This window comes from Ictidomys tridecemlineatus, chromosome 3, assembly GCF_052094955.1.
Source record: "Ictidomys tridecemlineatus isolate mIctTri1 chromosome 3, mIctTri1.hap1, whole genome shotgun sequence".
NCBI classification, from domain to species: domain Eukaryota; kingdom Metazoa; phylum Chordata; class Mammalia; order Rodentia; family Sciuridae; genus Ictidomys; species Ictidomys tridecemlineatus.
The window spans coordinates 132646471-132669182 of NC_135479.1; the positions used below are offsets into that span (position 1 = coordinate 132646471).

Genomic DNA, 22712 nt, shown 5'->3' on the forward strand with positions numbered 1-22712 from the left:
TGAACAAGCAGCTGCCTAAGCTGTTCCCTGAGGTCAAAGAAAGAATCTAGACCACAGTAACAGCTTGGAACCAACTCCTCATCACCTATGAAATACTTACCCTGCATTTTCCCTGTTTCCCATCTATCTATTTGACTTGAAAGAACGTTCACATGCCTCTGCCCTGTACCATCTGTTAAAAGCTCAACTCCTTTAAGATCCCTGACTGGGAATAAGTGTTTTCTCATGGCTGCATTCCTGTAGCAATTGCTACACACTCACCTATACAGCTTCTTAAACTCAGCCATGCACATGTTTGTATTCTCTGTAGACGGAACTTGTCCAGGTCAAGGGGAGTTATCTCTGAATATCCACAGCACCTAGTTGGTGCCTTGGTATTCAATAATTTTTCTTGTATTTAAGCATATACAGATAAGATTTTGTTTACTAACCCATGAGAACAATTAAAATTAAACCCAACTAGCATTAGGAAACCTGTATACCTATCTCTTATTCACTATATTTTAGTTTGGCAGAAATTAACAAAATGGCCTTCCTAACTCTACCCTCCAAGTACCAAATTATAATTTCTACAAATAATTTAAGTCTGATAACTGCAAGTGTCTTTGGAAAGAAAATGCAATAAACTTAGATTAAAAAAAAAAAAACTCAGAGGCACTAGGTTTTAACCCTGAGTTAAACACTGGATATGACACCTTTTCTCCATAAATCTCAATTTTCTCCTCTATAAAAATGAGTTTTTCCTAATCTATAAAAACCAATATTCAATGTTTGAAAAAAAAGTCTTTCCATGGTCTAGTGATAGTAATGGTCTCAAAAGCCAGCACAGATTAGATTTAATATCAACCAAGAGCTGATCAATGTAGTCAATGTACCATGAGGCAGAGTCCATCAAAAAATAGAGAGAAATTGATGTGCTTAACCTTGTAGCTAAAATACGTTTTAGTAAGAAACCAGAATGCTTTATTACTCTCAAAAATAAATAAAGATAAAGCAGGCCACACTCGAGTGTGTACAGATGAGTGGAACTGTTGGAATCTATGTCACATACCAAAAAAATGGACTGAACTCGGGGTGGCTAGAGGGAGAAGACAGCACACGGGTGCCCTGAGGGTTCCAGGCATGGGATCTCTTGGCAATGTGACCCCTTGAGTCAGATTTTCCAGATGGAAATTGAAATGGCAGATATCAGCTTTATAAATGATCTATTCATCTCTCTGACTCCTTGTAACTACCTGGTGGGAACTTACACTGAATGAAATCAAGGGAGTTTAAAAACACCTGTGAGATATAGAAGATTCTCTTTATAGACAAATCACCACAGGCATTTAAGCAGCGTCAGGATGATACCTGGTAGGGATAGGTCCAGCAGGTTCCGGTATTAAATGGTTAAAGTGGCACACAGCCTCAAGAAGAGGTTCAATTTCTGAATGGTGTGTAAACACATAGCCAAGAGATGCTTCAATTCCCTCTCCTGGGTTTCAAACACATCTGACAGGGGAATCTCAGGACAGGAGCAGGTCATTGGTGATTTCCTGGAAGGTGGCTGAGGGTGTTACTAAAATTTTTGCCAGCTACAAGTGACTTTTCTAAAGAGGTCTATATTAGATTAGACAACCTGAACTATAGAAGCCTGTGGCCCAGGCTCCAAAGAATAATTTATTTTCATTATGGCTGATAAAACCTTTGCTACTTAACACTGAGGTCAGGCCCTTGAGTCAGGTTTTCCAGATGGAAAATGAAATGGCAGATAACAGCTTTATAAACAAGGGCTGATCTGTTCATCTCTCTGACTCCTTGTAACTACCTGATGGGAACTTACACTAAATGAAATCAAGGAAGTTTAGAAATACCTGTGAGATATAGACGATTCTCTTTATAGACAAATTCCAAAGTGATTTCAACAAAGTCAAATCTTAACGGGATGAACAAGCACAAAGAGGCAATAAGTACATAGACTTAGTGAAATATCTATATATTTACATAGGATAACTATATAGTTAAATATTTATGTATGAGATCAGTTATTATATAATATATATATACTAGTATATTATATATAATTTATGCATATTCTATATCACATACATAGTTATTACATACACATATACATATATATGCTACATATATACATACTATATACTACATATATATATACTATTATATATGTGTGTAGTATATATAATGTACTACATATATAGTTATTATAAACATTAATTTTACTACATATGTACTTATTATATACACAAGTTGTATATAATAACTATAATTATTATAGACTTTTTTTTCCAAATGAGGCAAATTGTAGTGCACAAGTTTCCTGTAAGAATGAAGTTCATGTGGTTAAATGAAAGAATCTATAAGACCAGAAGAATTACTTAGATTTTAACTTTTTTCCTTGTTAAAGAGAGATTATTCAGTTTCATACTGCTAGAAAAGATCTAAAGATATCATTCAGTTCCAAATTTATCTTCTTTACAAATTTGAAACAACTCATATACTTGTCAATAAAAGAATGGAAAAAGACATAGTGATATATTTGCACAATGAAATACTATGCAATGCTAAAAATAGCAGAAAAAATTTAATGTATAGATCTCAAAAAATATAGCTTAAGCTACAACTAATTAATAAAGATACTCAAAGTACAAGGCAACATATTAGATATGATTGCATACATATATAGCAAAAAATAAATAAAACCATTAGCAGGAAGAATATACACAGAATTCTAAAGGGAGACATACATGAGAAAGAAAAAAAAGGGGGGGGACTTCAACTTTATTTGTGAATTTATCTGATGAAAATTCTAAAATGAAATATAATTATTTACAATTGAATATCATCTTTGCCCTGGTGGCCTTCCCAGTATACCCAAGCTAGCTTCATGTTTTTTCTTATTGTCTTAGGATAGGGTTTTCACAATTTAGTGTTGTAAGAATTCCTGTAAGATGTGTTAAATCATGGATTGCCGAGTCCACTGCCCAGAATTTCTTTGTAGGGAGACAGAGGTACCAGGGATTGAACCCAGGTGCACTTAACCACTGAGTCACATTCCCAACCCTTTCTATTTGTATTTTGAGACAGAGTGTTGCTAAGTTGTTTTAAACTTGCCATCCTCCTTCGTTAATCTCACGAGTTGCTAGGATCCCAGGCATGCACCCCATGCCCAGCCCCACTCAGAATTTCTAGTTTTGTAGATCTGGGCCCCAGAATTTATATTTAAGCAAGGTCCTTGGTGATTTCAGAGCTGTTGATCCAGGAATCACACTTGGAGAACTGATACCATAATTGCTAGAGAATGCACATTTGAGCTATCTAAAGATAAAGATTTTAATTTATTAATATTGGTAGTTTGTACCCCACATAGCAAATAGAACTTCAACAGATATTTCTAAACTGAAGGAGGTTACCACAAAATACACACACACACACACACACACACACACACACACACACACACACCATTCAGTACCACTTAACAGCAATGCAAAATAAACAATACATTAGTGGTAATGGCTTGGAAATTCTAGAAAAACAAATACAAAAACAAATACCTTGAGAGGCCACTTGGGGAGGTCCTTGGTGTATGGTCAGCAGTACCTCATTCCCAGCAGGTGCTAATTGTTAAGTCAGAGTCTAAATCACTTTTGTCATTTCACCTAGAGATAATGGGTCTAATTTGAGGCAAACTTTATTGACAAATCTTATACACATAATGCCAGGTGTGTGCAGTCAATGATAAGAAATTTACCTATCTCATTAGGATATGTGCTTCCCGATAGGAAGCCAAGTCTAACTGGGGAGTGTAGACTCAGACAAAAATAGTGAGTCTTAGCTCATTCAACAGTAAATCAGGGCACTGACTATAATACATCTCTCTCTGTATTTCCCTGTGGGGGCTAGGCAGTCTAAAAGGATAGAAGGAGAGAAGGTACAGGGTTAAGGCAGGGCCAAATATACTCTGAAAACCTCTTATCTCTGGATTCCTGTTTATTTCATACAAACATCCACTTAGTACAAATGTTCTTTTCTCTGAAATACAATTATCAAAGAAACGAAAGACTTCCCATTCACTTATGACTGATGGCTATGCCCAGCTTTCCTTGATTTGAAGCTGAGAATTAACCTGGCTTTTCAGGTAGCTTCATCTAGTCATTTATTCATTGAGTCGTTTATGCAAGGGAATGCACTGGTTGTTGGGCTATGAGGTTAAATAAGATGTCATCTTTTCCATGACAGACATTAGAGTCTGGAAAGAAAATGAGATCTAAGTAGGTATCTATTGCACAGTTTGGAGACTATTACCAACAGGGTGGAGAAATGCAGAGAGTAGAGGGAGCACAAGAGAAGCAGATTCTGCAGAGGACAGACACCCATTGTTTATGGCACTAACAGACGGTAATCTTTAAAAAAAAAAAAATATTCCAGGAGATGAGGATTTCTGGTTACAGCTCCAACTTGAAAAGAGCATGGAAGTTGTTAGTTCCATCTTCCAATAAAGAACAATTGTAAAGACAATTATAAGCTGTATGATCTACAAAGTCAGCTTTTCTTGGACCCATCAGAGAACTGAGGTAACAAGGCAAACTGACACCTGAAATTTGGACAGACACGAACATTCAGAGAGATGCAGCAACCCATATCTGCTTACCTAGAGCGGCAGGAACACAAAATAACTATTTTGATTTAAATGCTGGGGCTTGTTGTGTGCTAAAGTAAGAGCCAGCAACTCCTTGGAATCTCCACACATTTGTGGACTTTCCCTCCTGGAATCTCACAGGTTTTCAAGGTGAGAATCCAAGAAAGTTCCCTTTGTAACTCTCTAAGAGGGCAAGGAAAAAGTCACCATTGTGAAATGTGTCCAGAGCTTTAACAAAGAACTACTCTCCTGGGAAAAGGACTTTGTCAGAGCTCAATTTTGAAACCTTATTCCAGCTGCAAGACAACTCTGTGATAGTTAATTTTACATGGCAACTTGACTGGGCCAGGGAGGGCCCAGTACTTCGTTGAATATTATTCTGGGTGTGTCTGTGAGTGCCTTTGGGTGAGATTAATACTTGAAGTAGTAGAATGAAAAAAAAAAGTAGATTGTTTTTCTCAGTGAGGTTTGCTCCCATTCAACCCATTTAAGGCCTAAATAGAACAAAAAGTCCCTCTACCTGCCATCTTAGAGATAGGATGGTTGTTTTTTTTTTTTTTTTCTCTCTCTCTCTTTTTCTTTTTTTTTTTTTTTTGTACTGGGTATTGAATCCAAGGTCACTTAACTACTGAGCCACATCCCCAGCCCAAAATGTAAGAAATAAAAAGAATAAAATTCTTAGAAGAAAACAAGAATAAATTTTTGTTACCTTAGATTAGGCAATGGTTGTCACTTTTTAAATCAATTAGCTTTATTATTAGGATAGTTTAGCATTTTCTAAAAAACTAAGCAGTTGGTATAGAGAGTTTACACATGCCCTCTTCCCTACATATTTTCCCTTATTATTAGCATGCTGCATTAGTGGTGCCTTTGTTACGAAGAACAAACAATGTTGTTACATTATCAAGTTCCTGGTTTACACTGAGGCTCATTCTTGTGTTACACAGTTTGGATTTCCACTAGTGCATAATGTCATGTATCTACTGTTACCCAATCATATAAAATGTGTCATATGGAATAACCCTAAAATCTCCTGTGTTTCACCATCTATCCCTTTCCCTGCTCCCTGATCACCTAAAAACCACTGACCATTTTACTGTTTATGTTTGCCTTTCCCAGAATGTCATATAGTTGTCATATAATATGTGCCTTTTCAAACTAGCTTCTTTCACTCAACCTGGTATTTAGGTTCTTGCATGACTTTCCATGGCTTGACAGCTAATTTTCTTTTATTGCTAAGCAACATTCCATTGTCCGAATGTACTATAGTTTGTTTATCCATTCACCTAAATAGGATATCTTGTTTGCTTCTAGTTTGAGGTGACTATGAATAAAGCTGCTATAAACATTCATATGCAGGTTTTTATGTGGACATATTTCCAACTCATTTTGTGTGTGATTACTTACTTGGAACAGAAGGAGCTAGATTGCAGAATATGTTTAGCTTTATAAGAAACTGCCAAACTGTCTTCCTAAGTGTCTATACCATTTTGCATTTCCACCAGCAATGAATGAAGGTTCTTCTTGCTCCACAGCCTCCTCAACATTTGGTATTGTTAAGTTTTTGCTTTTGTTTGGATTTTAGCCATTCTAACAGGTGTGTCACCATGTCTCTGTTATTTTCACTTGCAAGTCCCTAATGGCATATGGTATTGAGCACATAGATAGAGATAGAGCCATAGATAGAGCATGGATAGAGATAGAGGTATATGTGTGTGTGTGTGTGTGTGTGTGTGTGTGTGTTTATCCATATTTTCTCTGTGAAATGTCTATATCTTTTGCTCAGTTTAAAAACTGGATTTCTTCCTATTATTGAGTTCTAAGAGTTCTTTGCATATTTCAAGTGTAAGTCCTTTACCAGATGTATGACTCACAATAGTTTCTGCAGATCTGACACTTGTCTTTCCATTCTCTCAGCAGCGTTTTTCATGAAGAAGTGTCTAATTTTAATATAGTCACAAATTATCAATGTTTTCCTTCACAAATCATCCTTTTGGTGTTATATCTAAAATGTCACCTAAATTTTCTCCAACATTCCGATGCATTTTGAGTGAAATTTTGTGAAAAGTATGTGGTCTATTCTGGATTGTTTGGGCCTTCATTTCCATATTGTCTTGCTTTGCTTGTTGCTTTGGTTTTTGATTTTGGTTTAGGATATGGATATCCAATTATCCTAGTAGCATTCATTGAATCATTGTACTTTCTTCATTGACTTGTTTTTACTCATATGTCAATGGTCAATTGACCATATTTTGTGGATCCAGTTTGGGGTACTCTGTGCTGTTCCATTAATTATTTGTCAATTATTGCTTCATACAAGGCTGTTTTGACTATTGCAGCTGTATAGTAAATCTTAATGTTCAGTAGTGTCAATCCTACAACTGTGTTCTACAAAATTATGTTGGCTAATTTGGGTAATTTGCCTTTCCATGTAAACTTAATAATCAGTTTGTCTGTATATACCATATGCCTTCCTGGTTTTGATTGAGATTAAATTGAATCTATAGACCAAGTTGAGAATTCACATCTTCAAAATATTGAACTCTTCTACCATGAACATGGAATATCTTTCCATGTACTTGAATCTTCTTTGATTTGATAGATGGTTACACTCTGGTCAACTATAACCTTACTGATTTTCTGCCTACTGAATCTGTCCATTAGTGCTAGAGACATATTGAAGTCTCCCAACTATAATGCTGCCTATTTCTCTTTGCAATTCTATCAGTTCACATCAAAATTCTGAGGCTCTGTTGTTAAGTGCATACATGTTAATGATTTTTGTAACCTCTTGAGGATTAACTCCTCTATAATTATGTAAAGTTCCTCCTTATCCTTATGATTTCCTTGTTCTGAAGTTTTTGATTGAAATTAATACAGATATTTTAGTTTTCTTTCATTTTTGTTAGCATTCATCTATGTGTTTACATTTATAGTGGCTTTCTTGTAAACAAATTTTGGCCTTGAGGGGTTTTGCTATCATTTTGGACTTGGAGAATTTGGGGTTTGTTTGATCATTTGTTTTGCCTTTTCATAATTCTCTCTGGCACCCTCTCTTTTAATTGTGTATCACACCATTCATATCTAAGGATCTAAGAAATTATCGATGAATAGTCTAAATTCCTCCCCACATTCTTAGTACATTTTTGTCACATATCACTTATCAACAGACTGTGATAACTTATTACATTTTTGCTATATCTACTTCAGTTACCAATTAGATCAATTTAAGAATAAGCAAAAGAAAAGATTTTATTTTACCTCCTTTGTTGCTTTTTTTTCTTTCCTTCATGCTACTCTCTTTGAGTTTCTGATACATATTATATTCTTTATCTCTGAAAAACCTCCTCTTAACATTTCTTTCAAGGTAGATCTATACTGACAAATACCCCAACTTCTAATTCTCAAAGAAAGACTTTACTTCTGTCTTGAAGGCTAATTTGGCTAGATAAAGAATTCTAGGTTGATGACATTTTTTCTTTCATTTCTTTAACTATTTCACTACATTCTCTTCTGCTCTCAGTAAGTGGACCCAGCTGTGATTCTCTCCGTCCCATATTCAGAATGGTGGTTTTCCTTATAACCTCAACTCTCTGTTGGATCTACTAAAAGACTTGATTTTCAGTTGCCTAGTTTTTTTTTTCCTCTATTGTGGTTTGGAGAGAGGATGTTCAAGCTCTTTACATTCAGTGCTGAAACAATAAGTCCTTCTGTTATTATGTTAAGCATTTTATTATTACTCAAATTTAGCATCATCTTATTAAGTCTCTTTTTCTACTAATTCTGTAACCACCATTAAACTTTTATGCTATCTTTTTCATTGGCTCTTCCTTTTAATTCTTCATCCTCTGAAAGAAAAATGACCTTCTCTTCACCCGCCTACCCCCAAAGCTATTTCTGTTGAATGCATGCCTCAGGTTTCATAGACCCAGCACTATGGGCATAAGATGACTCTCTTCCAATATTTAGGTAAAATTCATTTAATTCACAGATGAAAAAAGATATATTGATTCTACCTCACATGTTTCAACTTAGAATGCCCTTCTCCTTTATTAATCCCAACTAAGTCTCCAGCTGTCAAATTTCTACCTATTCTTTAAATTCCATCTCCCCCAAGTAGAATCTCTTAATGATTCGGCCAAAAATTGCTTTTTCTTTCCCTTTTGTGATTTTTAAAAATGTATTTATAAAATCTTTTATAATTGTGTACCTTAAATATTAGCTGCTTTCTTCACTGAACTGTGAGTATTTTTTGAGAGCCGAGTCTTTGAAGGATTTGGCATTTTAACACCTACAATAATAAAACCAATACTCTATTGCAGAATGGTGTGATTTCTGTTGAGTCTAGTACCATCTCATGGATATGGAGATACTGCGAACAATAAATATCTAGGTAAATGATTGTGTTGTATTGATTTTTTATTTATTTCTCTTTTTAAATGTTCTCCTCCATCCCTCCTCTCTTTCTTTCCTGTTTTCCTTCCATCCTTCCAATTGGAGGGTATCTTCTACTATGGAAAAAAAATGACTCTGAGCTTGGGAATTCAGTACATTTCAAGTTCTCAAGAATTCATAGCAAACCTGGGGCATTATTTGTAAAATATTTTCATCTGTCATTATAGAATTGCACATATTACTAAGCCTTATAACAGTCTTGTGTTATACAAAGAGAAAATATGGTTGTCCCTATTTTATAAATGAAAGGAATCTCAGACTTGCCAAATGGAACAAAGTTCTTGTGTATCTAAGCTGATAAACATGAGATGAGACGGGTAGGAGTAGATAACAAGAACAAGCTTGTGAAATTTTACAAATAGAATTATAGAACCAAAAGTAATTGTGAAAGCATTAATACATCACAAAAGTAAAACTATTTATATATTAAATAGTTTCTGGAAATATGGAAGATTATATTCTAATAAAGTGAGATTTCAGGTTCTTCTGCCAAAAAAAAAAAATTCACTATCAGTGTAACTCACTGATACACAGTGGAGTACTGAAAACTAAGTTTAATAATACAAAGTGCTTAGAATGTTGCAAATCCCAACTTAGAGCCAGGTGCTATAGGTATGCCCCTGTAGTCCCAGCTACTCAGGAGGCTGAGGCCAAAAGATGATTCGAGCACATGGGTTTAAGTCTGGACAACATAGTGAGACCACATCTTGAAACAACATCAACAACAACAAACAACTTGAGAAGGACAATTTCTTCATTTTACCTGTTTTCCAAGTTTTCTCAAATAGAATCTCCTAATTTATTTTCTCTTCCCAATGCTTGAACACTCAAATTCCTCTATTGCCTTTCATAGGCTTATGACTGTATAGAGAGGACTGTTGACCCTCCTCCTCAGGATCCACCCCAACCATGTGCTAGAACCTCTGAAACTAGACTCCTTACTAGACTCAAGTACCAACAGTGCCCATGTGTAGCACAGCACATATGTGACCTTGAGAAAGTACCACTGAAGGAGTTTTGAGTTTTCGCCAATATGTATTGATAGAAAGCTGGGATATATATATATATATATATATGAAAATGAATACTAGGATTGGAAGAAATATGTTGGATCTGCTGGGTGTAGTGGTGTAATCTCAGTGGCTCAGGGAGAGAGTGAGACTGGAGGATAGGAAGATCGCAAGGTCAAAGCCAGCAATTTTGTGAGGCCCTGAGCAACTCAGCGAGACTCTGTCTCTAAATAAAATATGCAAAGGGCTGGAGATGTGGCTCAGTGATTAAGCATCCTGAGTTCAAAAACCTAAAGAAAGAAAGAAATATGTTAGATCAGATGAAATTGATGAATATACATATCCTAAGGAGATATTCTAGCTTTAGTGAACGGGAGTGGCTCTCATATTTTTCTTACTTAGTTGATTTAATCCTAAAACCTAAAGCAGACTTCACTAAAGTGAAGTGTCCTGGTTTACTTACTATAAAGGAAATTATTCAATAGATTGAGGAAAGTGTTTGTCAGCTTTTCATTTCTATAACAAATCCAAAGATAATCAACTTTAAAAGAGGAAAAGTTTATTTTGGCTCATTGTTTCAGAGGTTCCAGCCCATGGTTGCTTGTACACATCTTCTTTGGCCCTGTGGTAAGGCAGTACATCATGGCAGGGGCACATGATAGAGGATTACTCACCTCACAGTGGCTAGGAAACAAAGAGAGGAAGGGGGGTCTTAATAGCCCCTTTGAAGGCATGCCCTGATTAACCTAACTTTGTTCCACTACCATCTCCCAATGATGCCATCAGCTGGGGACCAAACCTTTAACACAAAGGTGTTCAGGAGACATTCAAGGTCCAAATGACAGCAGAGATGTATGTTGGAATACTAGAGTGGTCTTAGCATGTAATACATGTAATACTCACTCATCTCTCAACTATATGTCCCATGAAAAGATGAAAAGACCTTCTCTTTACCTAGGCTATAAATGGGAAGCCTCACACAGGGCTCTTCTCTGTAGGCCTGAGACTGCTGCCATAAAAATGGGCTCTCCAAAGTCAGTGATCATGGTGAGATCCTGGGGTGTCAGAGACTAAATGATGGTACTTGACAACCAGAGATGAGGTGAGTGTGCTTACCAAAATAAGAATTATGTGCAAAGCAAAAATCAAAATGGAAACTAAACCTGAAACAGATAGGAAGCTTCTGTTGATACATATACACCAAACTCTAGATCTAGTAAACATCAGGTTGACTTGGATTACCACCATAAAGAACTGCAGGACGTCAACCAGTTCCAGAGTTCCTTGAAAGAAAGGGAGGTTGATCTACTTGAGCAAGGATCCTGCTAATCAGTCCAAAATTTATACTTGCAAACATTCCAATAATGCCTGCAGGCCTTTTTACCGTGGTAACTGTACACTGAGGAAGAAAAAATTACTGGAACTTGGGGTTACTACTGGTCATTAGCTCTGAACTTATGCTAATTCCTTCAAAATCAAAATACTGTGTTTCATAAATCAAGAGCTTGTGAATATCAGGTGACTGACGAGTTTTTATTTCAGATTCATCCCTCAATACGCAATGTGTTCCTGTACCCACCTTAAGGATATTTCCCAATTTCTGAAATTCAGAGTAGGAAATTTCCCTAACTGGCAGGACAATCACTGTAATACATGACTCTGACTCATGAAAAAGAGCTATGATTATTCTAAGGGCACATTAGGATTGCCTCAACCTACCAAAATAGTAGACCAAAAGCAATACACATTACAGGGAAGACTAAAGAGGTTTTTGCCACCATCAAAGACTTAAAAGTTACAGGGGTAATTATTCCTATCATCCCCAAACACATCACTAATGTTTGGCTTATGCAGAGGACAGATGAATCTTGGACAATGATAATGAGGCATCATGAAATTAATCAAGTAGTAAATAACACCACTACCAGAACAGCATGTGCCCTAGTACCTGCTACATATCTATTAATCTAGAGAACAACTTTTTCCTCCCTAATCTTGTTGATAAGACTAACAGAGACAATTTGGTGTTAGATGGCAGGGATGTCAATATATCTCTTGATCCTGGTTGGGACCAAAACAGCTCTCACACGCATCATAATCTAGTCATAAGGAATTTCAATCACCAATACATTACACGGGACATTGTAGCTGTTCATTATGTTACTATAATGGAGATTGGAACAAATAAGCAGGACATAGTGACTTTTCTAAGCATCTTGGTAAGACACATGCATTCCACAGGGTGTCAAATAAAATATTTAAAAGTTCAAGAATTTTCAACTTCAGTGAGATGTCTAGGATCAGGGATCCTGGCCAAACCAAAAATTTCCCTATGAAGATGAACACAAAGTTGATGTACCTATCTTCTCCTTCTTCCAAAAAGAGACAAAACAGGTAGAGGGTTCTTGGGATTTTGAAAGCAATATATACTGTGGACATTTTACCAAGACCCATTACCAATATTCTAGGTTTTAGGAAGACTTAAAAGAAAACAGGTCTTTGAAACAGGTCTTCTACACAAGTAGCTCCACCATTTCAACTGATTCCCAGAAGGTCCATAGTGTTTAGAGTGTGTACGGCCTATGGGAAATCTTTCAGGAACACTTGGCTGGCCTCTGTAGGTGATTCCTGGTGAGTCCTGCTTTAGAATTAAGCTACTCTGTCTTATAATGATAACTATACTTCTTAAATGAAAAAAAAAAAAGAAGAAGATTCTGGCTTCTTCCTGGGTACTGATAGAGGTTGAATGCTTGATCTTGACCATGGGCCATTGAGTGATAATGCAATCTGAGCTGCTGGAAACTGGTTATTTTTTTTTTACCCCCGATAACCCATGAATTTCAGTGCATATAGCAGCTCTCTATCAGCACTCAGGAGTGATATGCATGAGATAGGAATCATACATGTGATGAGGGGGAAGTAAGTTGCATGAGCAAGCAGCCCAGGTACCTGTAGCTCCTCTTTCTATCCCATTGCCTCTTCCATCTCAGCCTCATAGAGAGGCTCCTTATCAACTTGACAAAAGAAAAAGAAAGAAAGAAAGAAAGAAAGAAAGAAAGAAAGAAAGAAAGAAAGAAAGAAAGAAAGAAAGAAAGAAAGAAAGAAATGAATTGGGACAAGCTTATGGGTTCTTCCCATTCTAGCATCCACAGAAAGTGAACATCTCCAGCCCTACAGTCCCGGTGGGGAGACCCTGATGTGAAGGGAGGCCCTCCCAGTGAGCAGAACTTTCAGAAACACATGCTGCATTAATGGAAGGGAGTCCCTGATCTAGATGAGGGAAGGCAGTCCTATTTCCTTTGTACCAGTCGACATCCACTTGTGGCATTGCATTCTGTTTTGGATGTTATTGTTAAGAAATATACAGACAAATTTGAACAGTGCTTATAAAGAGGACCAAGATGGCATGGAGAAATTGAAGGCTGTTGTACAATAAATGTTAAAGTGTTTTAAGCAATTTTGGTCTGGAGAATAGATCATGTAGGTCAATGATCATTGTCCAGATATGTCTGAAGGGCTAATTCTCCAGAACAGGTCTACATTTTAAACTCCACCCTGTAAGGTTTTAGTGACTTTGGCTAAGTTATTTAAATTCCTTAAACATCAGTTTCTATGTGTGTTAAAAATGGAGGTATAAATTGCTGTCCTAGTGCCTATCTTATAAATTATAAAATGGGTGAAGATTCAATGATATAAAAATTACAGAGCACTACAAAAAACATAAAGGATTTTTAAAATGTAAGCAATTCTTTTCATCAAGAGCATTGATTAGTATATTCCAGGCACATACCAGGGCTTCCAAACTAAACTGGTAAAGTAGCTACATACGTAGAAACATACATGTGTGCATGCATACACACAAAAACCAACAGTACATAGTAACACTCAAGGTGTATATAAGAAAATTTGATTAAAAGTAAAGCAAAATTTTACCTGAACAACTTTTTTTTCTTTTTTGACTTATTGATTTGTTTCAATTACACATGACAAGAGAATCCACTTTGACATGGAATATATCTTGTTCTAATTTGGTCCCCAGTACTTCTCCTTCCCCTCCTCTCCTCACACCCTCTCATTTTCCTCTGCTGATCTTTCTACCATTTACCTGTAGTTATTTTTAAAATTAATCTCTTGTGGATGTACATGATGGTGAGATTCACTGTGGTATATTTATATATGTACATAGGAAAGAATGTCAGATTTATTTCACTGTCTTTCCTTCTCCCATCTCTCCACCCCTTCCCTTTGTCTCCTTTGTGTACTCCACTGAACTTCTTTTCCTTTTTAATAAATATAATTTAGGTATAGGGTAGTATTATATAGGCTTTAACAAAGACATAAAGGACCCACAGTCTTCACATATCTCCATTTTGTCTTCTGTAACACAGGCCTCCAGACTGCACAAGTCCCAATATGAATGATGGAGGCTCTCAGGACTACCTGCTTCCCCATCCACAATGAATAAGAAAGACATTCCAGGAGTTCCAAAAAAAATCCTAAGGATCACTGTGATTGGTCATGTCACCAAGGCCTGACTCAATCCCCATGACCAGGGGATGATATATCCAATCCACATAGGGTATATGCAGTCTAGAATCATTCCTGGACTGGAAATGAAGTCAACTGACTATAACCACATGACTAAGAATTTAGGGAGGGTGGTTTCCCAAAACTAATTTAATATACTGCTATTAAGAAGAGAAAACGTATTAAAGAAGAAAAATTGAGAAGAAACAGAGAAAGAAGAAGGAGTGCAGTAGCAACCAGAAACCTGCCCACAGCAATGACAAATAAGTGATCCATAAATAAGTATTTTGACAATTCAGATGGAGGAAAGACCCTGACAGCCAAAGATGCCAGAAGACTTTGTAAAGACTGTGGACTTGAATAAAGCCTTTTCTCATGAGCATACCATGTTGACTCATGCATAATAACAAAAGTGAAGATGAAGAAGAAAAGGTGAGAAGTCTTATTGAATCATTGCTTTCCATCCAAGTTTGGAGAGTGAGTGGGTGAGTATAGATGGAGAAGTAAGGTTGAGAAAGGACTACATTCTATTTAAATTTATAAATCTTGACTCTCATATGATGTGCATTTTGTACTCAAATAAATTGCTACCCAAGGAGAGCAATTCTAGGACAGCTTAATGTTTCCTTCATAGTGTGTATCTGACCTTAATGCAATATTGAAATTGAAAATGTACTTTTGTATTTTTTTAAAACCGGAAAGGTAGAATTAAGCAGCAATTAACCAGGAATACATTATCTTTCTTAACCACTTGAACTCTATTTTACATGCCTGAATTTCTTTGAAATATGATTTAATAATACTGTTTAGTAGCTGAATACCAACGTCACCATCTTAATGTATTATATATGCAAAGCTAATAGGAATGAGGTGACTACTTACATGACCTACAATATTTATCAGAGATGCAGAGAGATTTATCAAGTTCAGTGTCATAAATGTTTAACTTATATAAAAGTTGACCTCATTCATAAACTTCAAAGAAAATTCTCTAGCCCCAAATTGTAGCCTCTGGCCAAATTTTCATAGGATATACCTACAAAGCCAGAGGGTGGCAGACATGGTGTCTTCATCTATTTTGCTATAACAAAATGCCTGTGGCAAGGTACTTTACAAAGAAAATGGGCTTATTGGTTTCTCACTCTTAAAGACTGAAAGTCTAAAGTCAGGCTACTCCATCTGTCTGGTCTCTGTTGAGGGCCTTCTGGATATGTCAAAAAAACAGCAGATGTCATTACACAATGGAAATATGTATGAGGGAGAGGTCACATAGTGAGATAACAAACAAGAGATACCAAGAGGAAACAGGATTGCTAGTTTATAAAAACCCACTCTCACAGGAACTAATTACTGCAAGACCCAGCCCCCTCTGTAGATCAGCATAAATCTCTTCCTAGGCTTCCATGACCTGATCACCTTCCACTAGATCCCACTTCTTAAAGGTCTACTACCTCTCAATACTGCTACATTGGGGACCAAGGTTTCGTCTCCCTTTGGGGGTACAAACTATAGAACATGACTACCACTCAGTCAGTTAGAGTGAGACAGATGTCATGGATTTGTACTTAGGATTGGGACCAATAGGTTTGTAACTGCTTCAAGCCAGAGTTGTGCCAAAACATGTGTAGGAGAGATGGAGTGGGAAACGGAGTGCTTTAAAACCTGAGGTCACTAATTTATTAATTTTATTGTAATTATTTTTATTTTTATTTATTCACTTAGCAAAGCTAGGACTTTGAGGTTGAACGTGTGGGAAAAAAATTACAAACATTTCCTTGGAAATAGTGCCCTAATAAAGTCACAAAACCAAATCCCGATCCCAGAGCTTAAATCCCTTCCTCCTCTAACAATAATAGAGTAGTAATACCCATTTGTAATATGAGCTAAGTGAAGAAGATCTGGAGCTGATCTTAATTTGTCCAGCAAGTTACAATCTTCTTTTAACTCCCCCATTTTCCCTAGGAGACAGGGACAAGAACATTGGATTAGAAATCAGATGGCCTGGATCCAACTCTACCTCTAACCAGCTGGGGACATCTTGGGAAAACTACTTAATCTCTCTGATTCTCAGCTTCTACAACTACAAAAGAAAAAGAAGTCGAGATAAATAAATTATATTATGAAAGTATGTGCTACATCACTATGCCTATAACTTATGTATCCCATCCAGAATACAATCATATTCTAAATCATTTAAAACTAGTGAGAATAGTATAGAGAAAAGAAAGAGAAGGAATTGCTGACATCTCTTTCCCTTCCTAGCACTCTGTACAAACCTCCAAGATAACATTTGATTATTTGCAAAGAATGTGTCTCACCTACTAGACTCAGTTTCCTGAAAACAGGAAACTTTTGATATAAATATTGTCCCTGGGCTTGCAGCAAGCCTTTGACACAGGCACTTTTTAAGTAATGAAAATCCAAACACCTGGATTTGAAGCATTCATTCTCACTTACTAAAGAGCTAGAGAGAGGGTCATGGAGGTGTTTGCAATGTGGATCAGGACTTCTTTGAAGATCACCTCTCCTGGCATGCTGTCTCCTTCCTGTAAATTTCCATCTGCTTCCTGAGGTAGCCCCTTTGCCTCCATTCCAGGACAAAATCATTCTTCATACCTTAGGTCTCCCCTGAGTTTATTTTCTTTCAGTCAATGCCTTTATCGTTTTTTATTAATGTTTCTCAATCACAACAGGAAATTATTACTAATTTCCTTGTTCCCTTTCAGAAAACGACCAGTTGTCCAGGAGGAGGTAAGGAAGCTCCAGGAACAAAATTAGTTTTCTCATGAGATTAATAAAATACACCAAATCTCTAAAAGGACAGATTTTTCTTGAGAGGCTGTATAATAGAATAATAAAAATAATCCTGAGATGGAAGAGGGGGGAACCTAGACTTTGTCAAAAGTCTGCCTCAACTTACTGTTATCTTGGGCAAATAACATCATGTTTTGTTCAAATTAGTAGTGAGGCCAAGATGATTTCTGAATCCCCTTCTATGTTGGATATTCAGAATGAAAGGTATATTTTGTGATACCAGAAAAGAGAATTGTCTGCATACTAAGAATAGTTTGAGTCAAGGCCAAGAAAACTGATCCTGTATTAGTACCCAAAACAGATCTGATCTTAAGATAAACGAGTGTGAGATAGGAACTCGTGAATTTTATTCTCTGGAACTGTAAGTCTTATGATTGGTAGACAGTGAGGCAGGTCCTGCTGAAGACTTTGGGAGATGGGTTTTTTTTTTAAGAGAGAGAGAGGAGAGAGAGAGAGAGAGAGAGAGAGAGAGAGAGAGAGAGAGAGAGAGAGAGAGATTTTAATATTTATTTTTTAGTTTTCGGCGGACACAACATCTTTGTTTGTATGTGGTGCTGAGGATTGAACCTGGGCTGCATGCATGCCAGGCAAGCGCGCTACCGCTTGAGCCACATCCCCAGCCCAAAGGGAGATGGTTTTTAAAAATTGGACTGGCTGAAGTTTCCAAAATAAGTACATCCACTAACCACATGGTTAGTGGATGTACGTCAGTGGTCATTAAAAGCATAACTATGTACTTCAGTTATTGGTCATTAAAAGCATAACTATGCCCAGCACAGTGATGCATGCCTGTAATACCAGCAGCTCAGGAGGCTGAGACAGGAGGATCTCAAGTTCAAAGCCAGTCTCAGCAAAAGTGAGACAATAAGCAAATCAATAAGACCCTATCTCTAAATAAAATACAAAATAATGCTGCATTTGTGACTCAGTGGTCAAGTGCCCCTGAGTTTAATCCCTAGGACCTCTTCCCTAAAAAGCATAACTATGGGTTCTCTCTTTCTGGTGTCCCACTAGTGTTACATACAGTGGATATTAATGTCATTTTCCTATGCTGGATAAAGCACTGAGGAAGAAAGCCATCTAGTAAATAGAGATTTGTTTCACTTGATGCTGTAGGTTCATAGATTCTTTCAATGAACACTGACAAATTACTATGCATACCATTCTGTATAAGATACTGTGTGGACATGCATCTACCCAAAGGAAGTTTATGCATGAATACACACTCTCTTATATACATTCATACTACTATAATGAACAGTAGAGAGTAAGTAAGCATGATGGAAGAGACATACATTAAATGGAAAAGGCAGATATTTTAGCATAAAGCAAGAATTTTATGAAGCAAGAAGCATATGAAATGGGTTGGGAAAGCTGAAATATGTTTGGTCTGTAAAAACAGGAAAAAATAACAAAGGCAAAGAAAGAGGCAAGAAAAAAATGACCAGCAGTTTACTATGCACAAAGAACTTCTAAGTACATAGTATTAAGGAATCCCCATAATTCTGAGGGGTTAGTTCTCCTATATGCCTTTTTCAGATGGGGAAACTAAGTCCAGAGACTTTGCTATTTTTTCCTGTTTCTACAGACCAAACCTAACTTGGCCTTCCAAACCCATTTCCTATGCTTCTTGCTCCATAAAATTCTTGCTTTATGCTGAAGAATACCTTGCCCAAGCTTGTCCATTAAAAAAAACAGCAGGTTGTTCAGGATTGCTGAAGCATGTGACAGGGAAGAAGGAAAATATCTTCTAGTTTCAATGTGGGTAGATAATAAGCAGGCTAGAATGCTGGATCCTTTCAGTTAATTGACTTATAAGGAATGCAAATGAACTAAATGGAAAGTAAAAAGTAAGATCCTCTATATATTAAAAACAAAAAATTAGAACAAAATTATGCTTTTAATATTATTTAAAATGGCCTCAAATGAGCACTTTTTAAAGACCCTTTTCAGTGTTAAAGCATAAAAGGTCAGTTCCATCTAGAAGGGACATGAGTATCCCACCTTACACAATTCCATGTCTGGAATTGTGAAACTAAGGCTGAAAGATAATTAACCCTGTTCAAATGTTTCATTTAAGCTTTAAATAATAAAAAAGTATATACATAGGCTTGTGGCTACATAATTCTTTCCCATTTTCATACTATAATTGGGAATTGACAACTAAAGATGGTAATAAAAAATTAAAATTTCTTGGCATTTATATAGTTTACATACTGCTCAGAAAATAAGTTGCATTGTTTTCTGTGCTTTAATCATAATTATGTGAGTCTGTTACTCTCATGAGTTGGCTGGTTAACAGCTGAATATAAGGCATTTAGTACAGACAAATCCTTTAAGTAAGCGTACACTAGTTCCCCTAAAAGTCTTGTAAATAAAAAAAAAAACCTAGAGCATCAAAGGGTATTCTGTTTTCACAGAAATTAGGAAAGTGGCTTAGATTTCTTGCTCTCATTTGATCTGCTGTTCAGGAAGAAATATCCACAAAGCCACATTAATATTGACAATGTGCATTGTCTAACACAAATATTTTTTAAAAAATATGAAGTTCTTCTTTATTAGCTACCATAAGTAAGTTCATATTATGGATATATTTGCCTTATTATTCCAACATTCATGTAAAACATATGGTTGGTAACTTAAACATACATTCTCCAAAGAATACCTCTTTCAGGGATTTAGGAGTTAGGTTATCAACATTTTTATCTCTGTATGTAACAACATTTAGCATGTTGTTATAATACTAACAGCTACGATTTATTGAGTTATTTATTTTTGCATTTTTATTTGACTCCCATTTTGATAAAATTTTTTAAAGACCCAGGGTATCTCCTTTGGTTATTCTGTGATGATGACTTTGAGTCCCAATAACTTTAATATAACATTCTGTGAGGTGACCCAACACACTGGTTTCTTGAAACCTATAATATTCTCTTGCTGGATTCTTATAATTAAAAATGAAATTTTCCCCTAAGAGAAAATTGTAGGAGCTTACTTTTCATGCCTCGATTGTTATTTAGCCTCTTTTTTTTGTTGTTAGAAAGGACTTTCTTTTAAAGAAAATGTTCACCAACTAGAAACAAATTTTAAAGCTAGAAATTTTCTTTAACTATTTCAACCAGCTTCTTTCCTCAGTTCCTAAATGATTTTACTCTTCCATTTTAAAGTGACATATTTTACATATGCACCTGGTGGATAGTCAGACATTTCAGTTTGCAAACCCGTAAATACTAATCTTCATTTTGACAATACAATGTTTTTTAAGTGTATTGAATACGTAACTGAAATTTATGGAAGTCCCTTCCGACATTTATTGTTAGATTGAAGTTGAATTTAGTTGTTTGAAATTATTTCAGTTTGAAATGACCCAAATTATAAAGGTATCGTTTAAAACAACCTTTGTTGCCACAGAGAGTTTTTAATAGATATTAGTGAGACCTGGCATGTATTATCTAAAATAACTCTGCGGAAACCATGTTCATCATTTATTATTGCACAAAACAATTTGCTCAATAAGAAATCAAATTCTCGTTTTCCATAATTTCACCATAATTTTATTTTATATTTACAGTCTTCAATTTCTAATGCAAGGGTCTTGCTGTGAATTTGGGATGGGGAAAAGAGATGGGGTTTGGAGAAGAGGGATCAGGGGTCTGATATAGACAATAATAATTAATAAAACTAACAGGATGTGAAAGTCTTCCAGAAGAAATTCTTGCAGCCAGCCTTGCGTTCTCGGGGTGCCATGGCCGGGTTTGAATTAGCAGATCTCTGCAGCTCCAGCCTCATCTCATCCTGCTCAGCAGCCTGGGACAAATCTTCGGGTTCCAGGGCATCGTTCTCCGTCTGGTTGGGCTCAGACAGCAGCTCTGCCAAGAAGTACTTGGCCAGTTCCTGAATGGGGCAAAAGGAGAAGGGGAAGAGAACAATGAAAAAAGAAAAAAAAATGGGAAATTCTAGTTTGGAAAACAAATTTAGTCACATTCAAAAACTAGTTTTCACAGCTGTGCACTTTTATGACACCTAAAATCAATTAAGAATAAAAATAAGAGTAATTCCTATAATCATCAAGTTACACAAAAAGGTTTCTGCAAGTGTTCTGCCTCTGTGGGCTTAAAAACACAATGAGAAATTGTAAATTGATAAAAAGCCACCTTACAAAATTATTGTGCCAACCTTTTGTTCAATTCAATTTCCATAACGTGAATAACAAACTGGAATTGTTACTGCCGTTTTTACAAAGTTAACTGGGAAAATGGGACCTTTCACAGTCTCAGGTTTGCTATGCGCTATGCATGAAAGTCTGCGTTTCAGCACCTGGGTCAGCACTGGGAATAGATGCTGGCATTCCTTTGTGCTCAAATACCCAGGTTTCCGAAATTTCTTGAATGCCAGTAAAGAACTCACCTGAACTGTGACCAACTGCCCTGATCAGAAGAAGGAAGAAAAGGTACGAGAGAATTCTAGACTCTGAAAGTTTTCCTGAGAGCTTTGGTTGCGGAGAGATTCTGAAAAGCACCCGAACTCTTAAGGAGAACCAAACACCTGTTAAGTTTAAACCCAGGGCTCAGGAGCAGGACTTAGTAAGGTCCGGGAATCCGGGAGGAGGGAAAGAAGAGGTCGGGGGAGTTTCCTTACCTGCTTTCCCGCGGCAGCAGCCAGAGACTTCTGCAGAAACTGACGGAGCCTGGGGTCCGAGGGTGCGCCGGTGACACCGCCCAGGGCCAGGACGATGGAGAGCGCGGCCAGCGCGCACTGGAGGCGGCAGGACAGCATCTCGGCTGTGGTGCCGGGAAGCCGAGCTGGAGAGCAGTTGTTCAAACTGCGGATCCGCAGGCAGCAGCAAAGGCTCTGAACCTCGCGCCTTCCGCAGCGGCTTGTGTGCTCTCTGCCGTCTCCCCACCTTTTTAAACTCTTCCTCTGACGTCAGGCTAGGAGGCGCCCCCAGATCTCACCAGCGCTTTTACGCACCATTAGCCTCGTGAAATCAATCATAAAAGTGAGGGGAGGCGACACAATCTAAAGTGGCTTACTTTAAAAAAAAAAAATTAAAAAAAAAAACCCTACACACTCACAGGCACACACAATTCAACATGCCAACAATCTTTTATTTTCATTAAGTGCTACCAACATACACATTCTATAATTTCTTTTGCACGTGTGCACGTGTGCATATTCAACTACACACAAAAGAAAGCCTCAAACTCAGTCCTTGAGGGGCAAATACACGATCACAGATGTGCACACATAAATGTACACAGATT

The 22712-nt window shown here is 36.8% G+C and overlaps 1 protein-coding gene across 1 annotated transcript; it reads right to left on the reverse strand.

The window, feature by feature from the left end:
• Positions 1-20979: 20979 nt before the first annotated feature.
• On the reverse strand, positions 20980-22339 carry Sst (somatostatin). Its single transcript, XM_005330986.5, has 2 exons — positions 22087-22339; positions 20980-21342 (listed from the first exon to the last, which is right to left on the reverse strand). The coding sequence occupies exons 1-2, from the start codon at positions 22222-22224 to the stop codon at positions 21130-21132; spliced, it is 351 nt and encodes a 116-aa protein (XP_005331043.1). The 5' UTR covers positions 22225-22339; the 3' UTR covers positions 20980-21129.
• Positions 22340-22712: the final 373 nt, after the last annotated feature.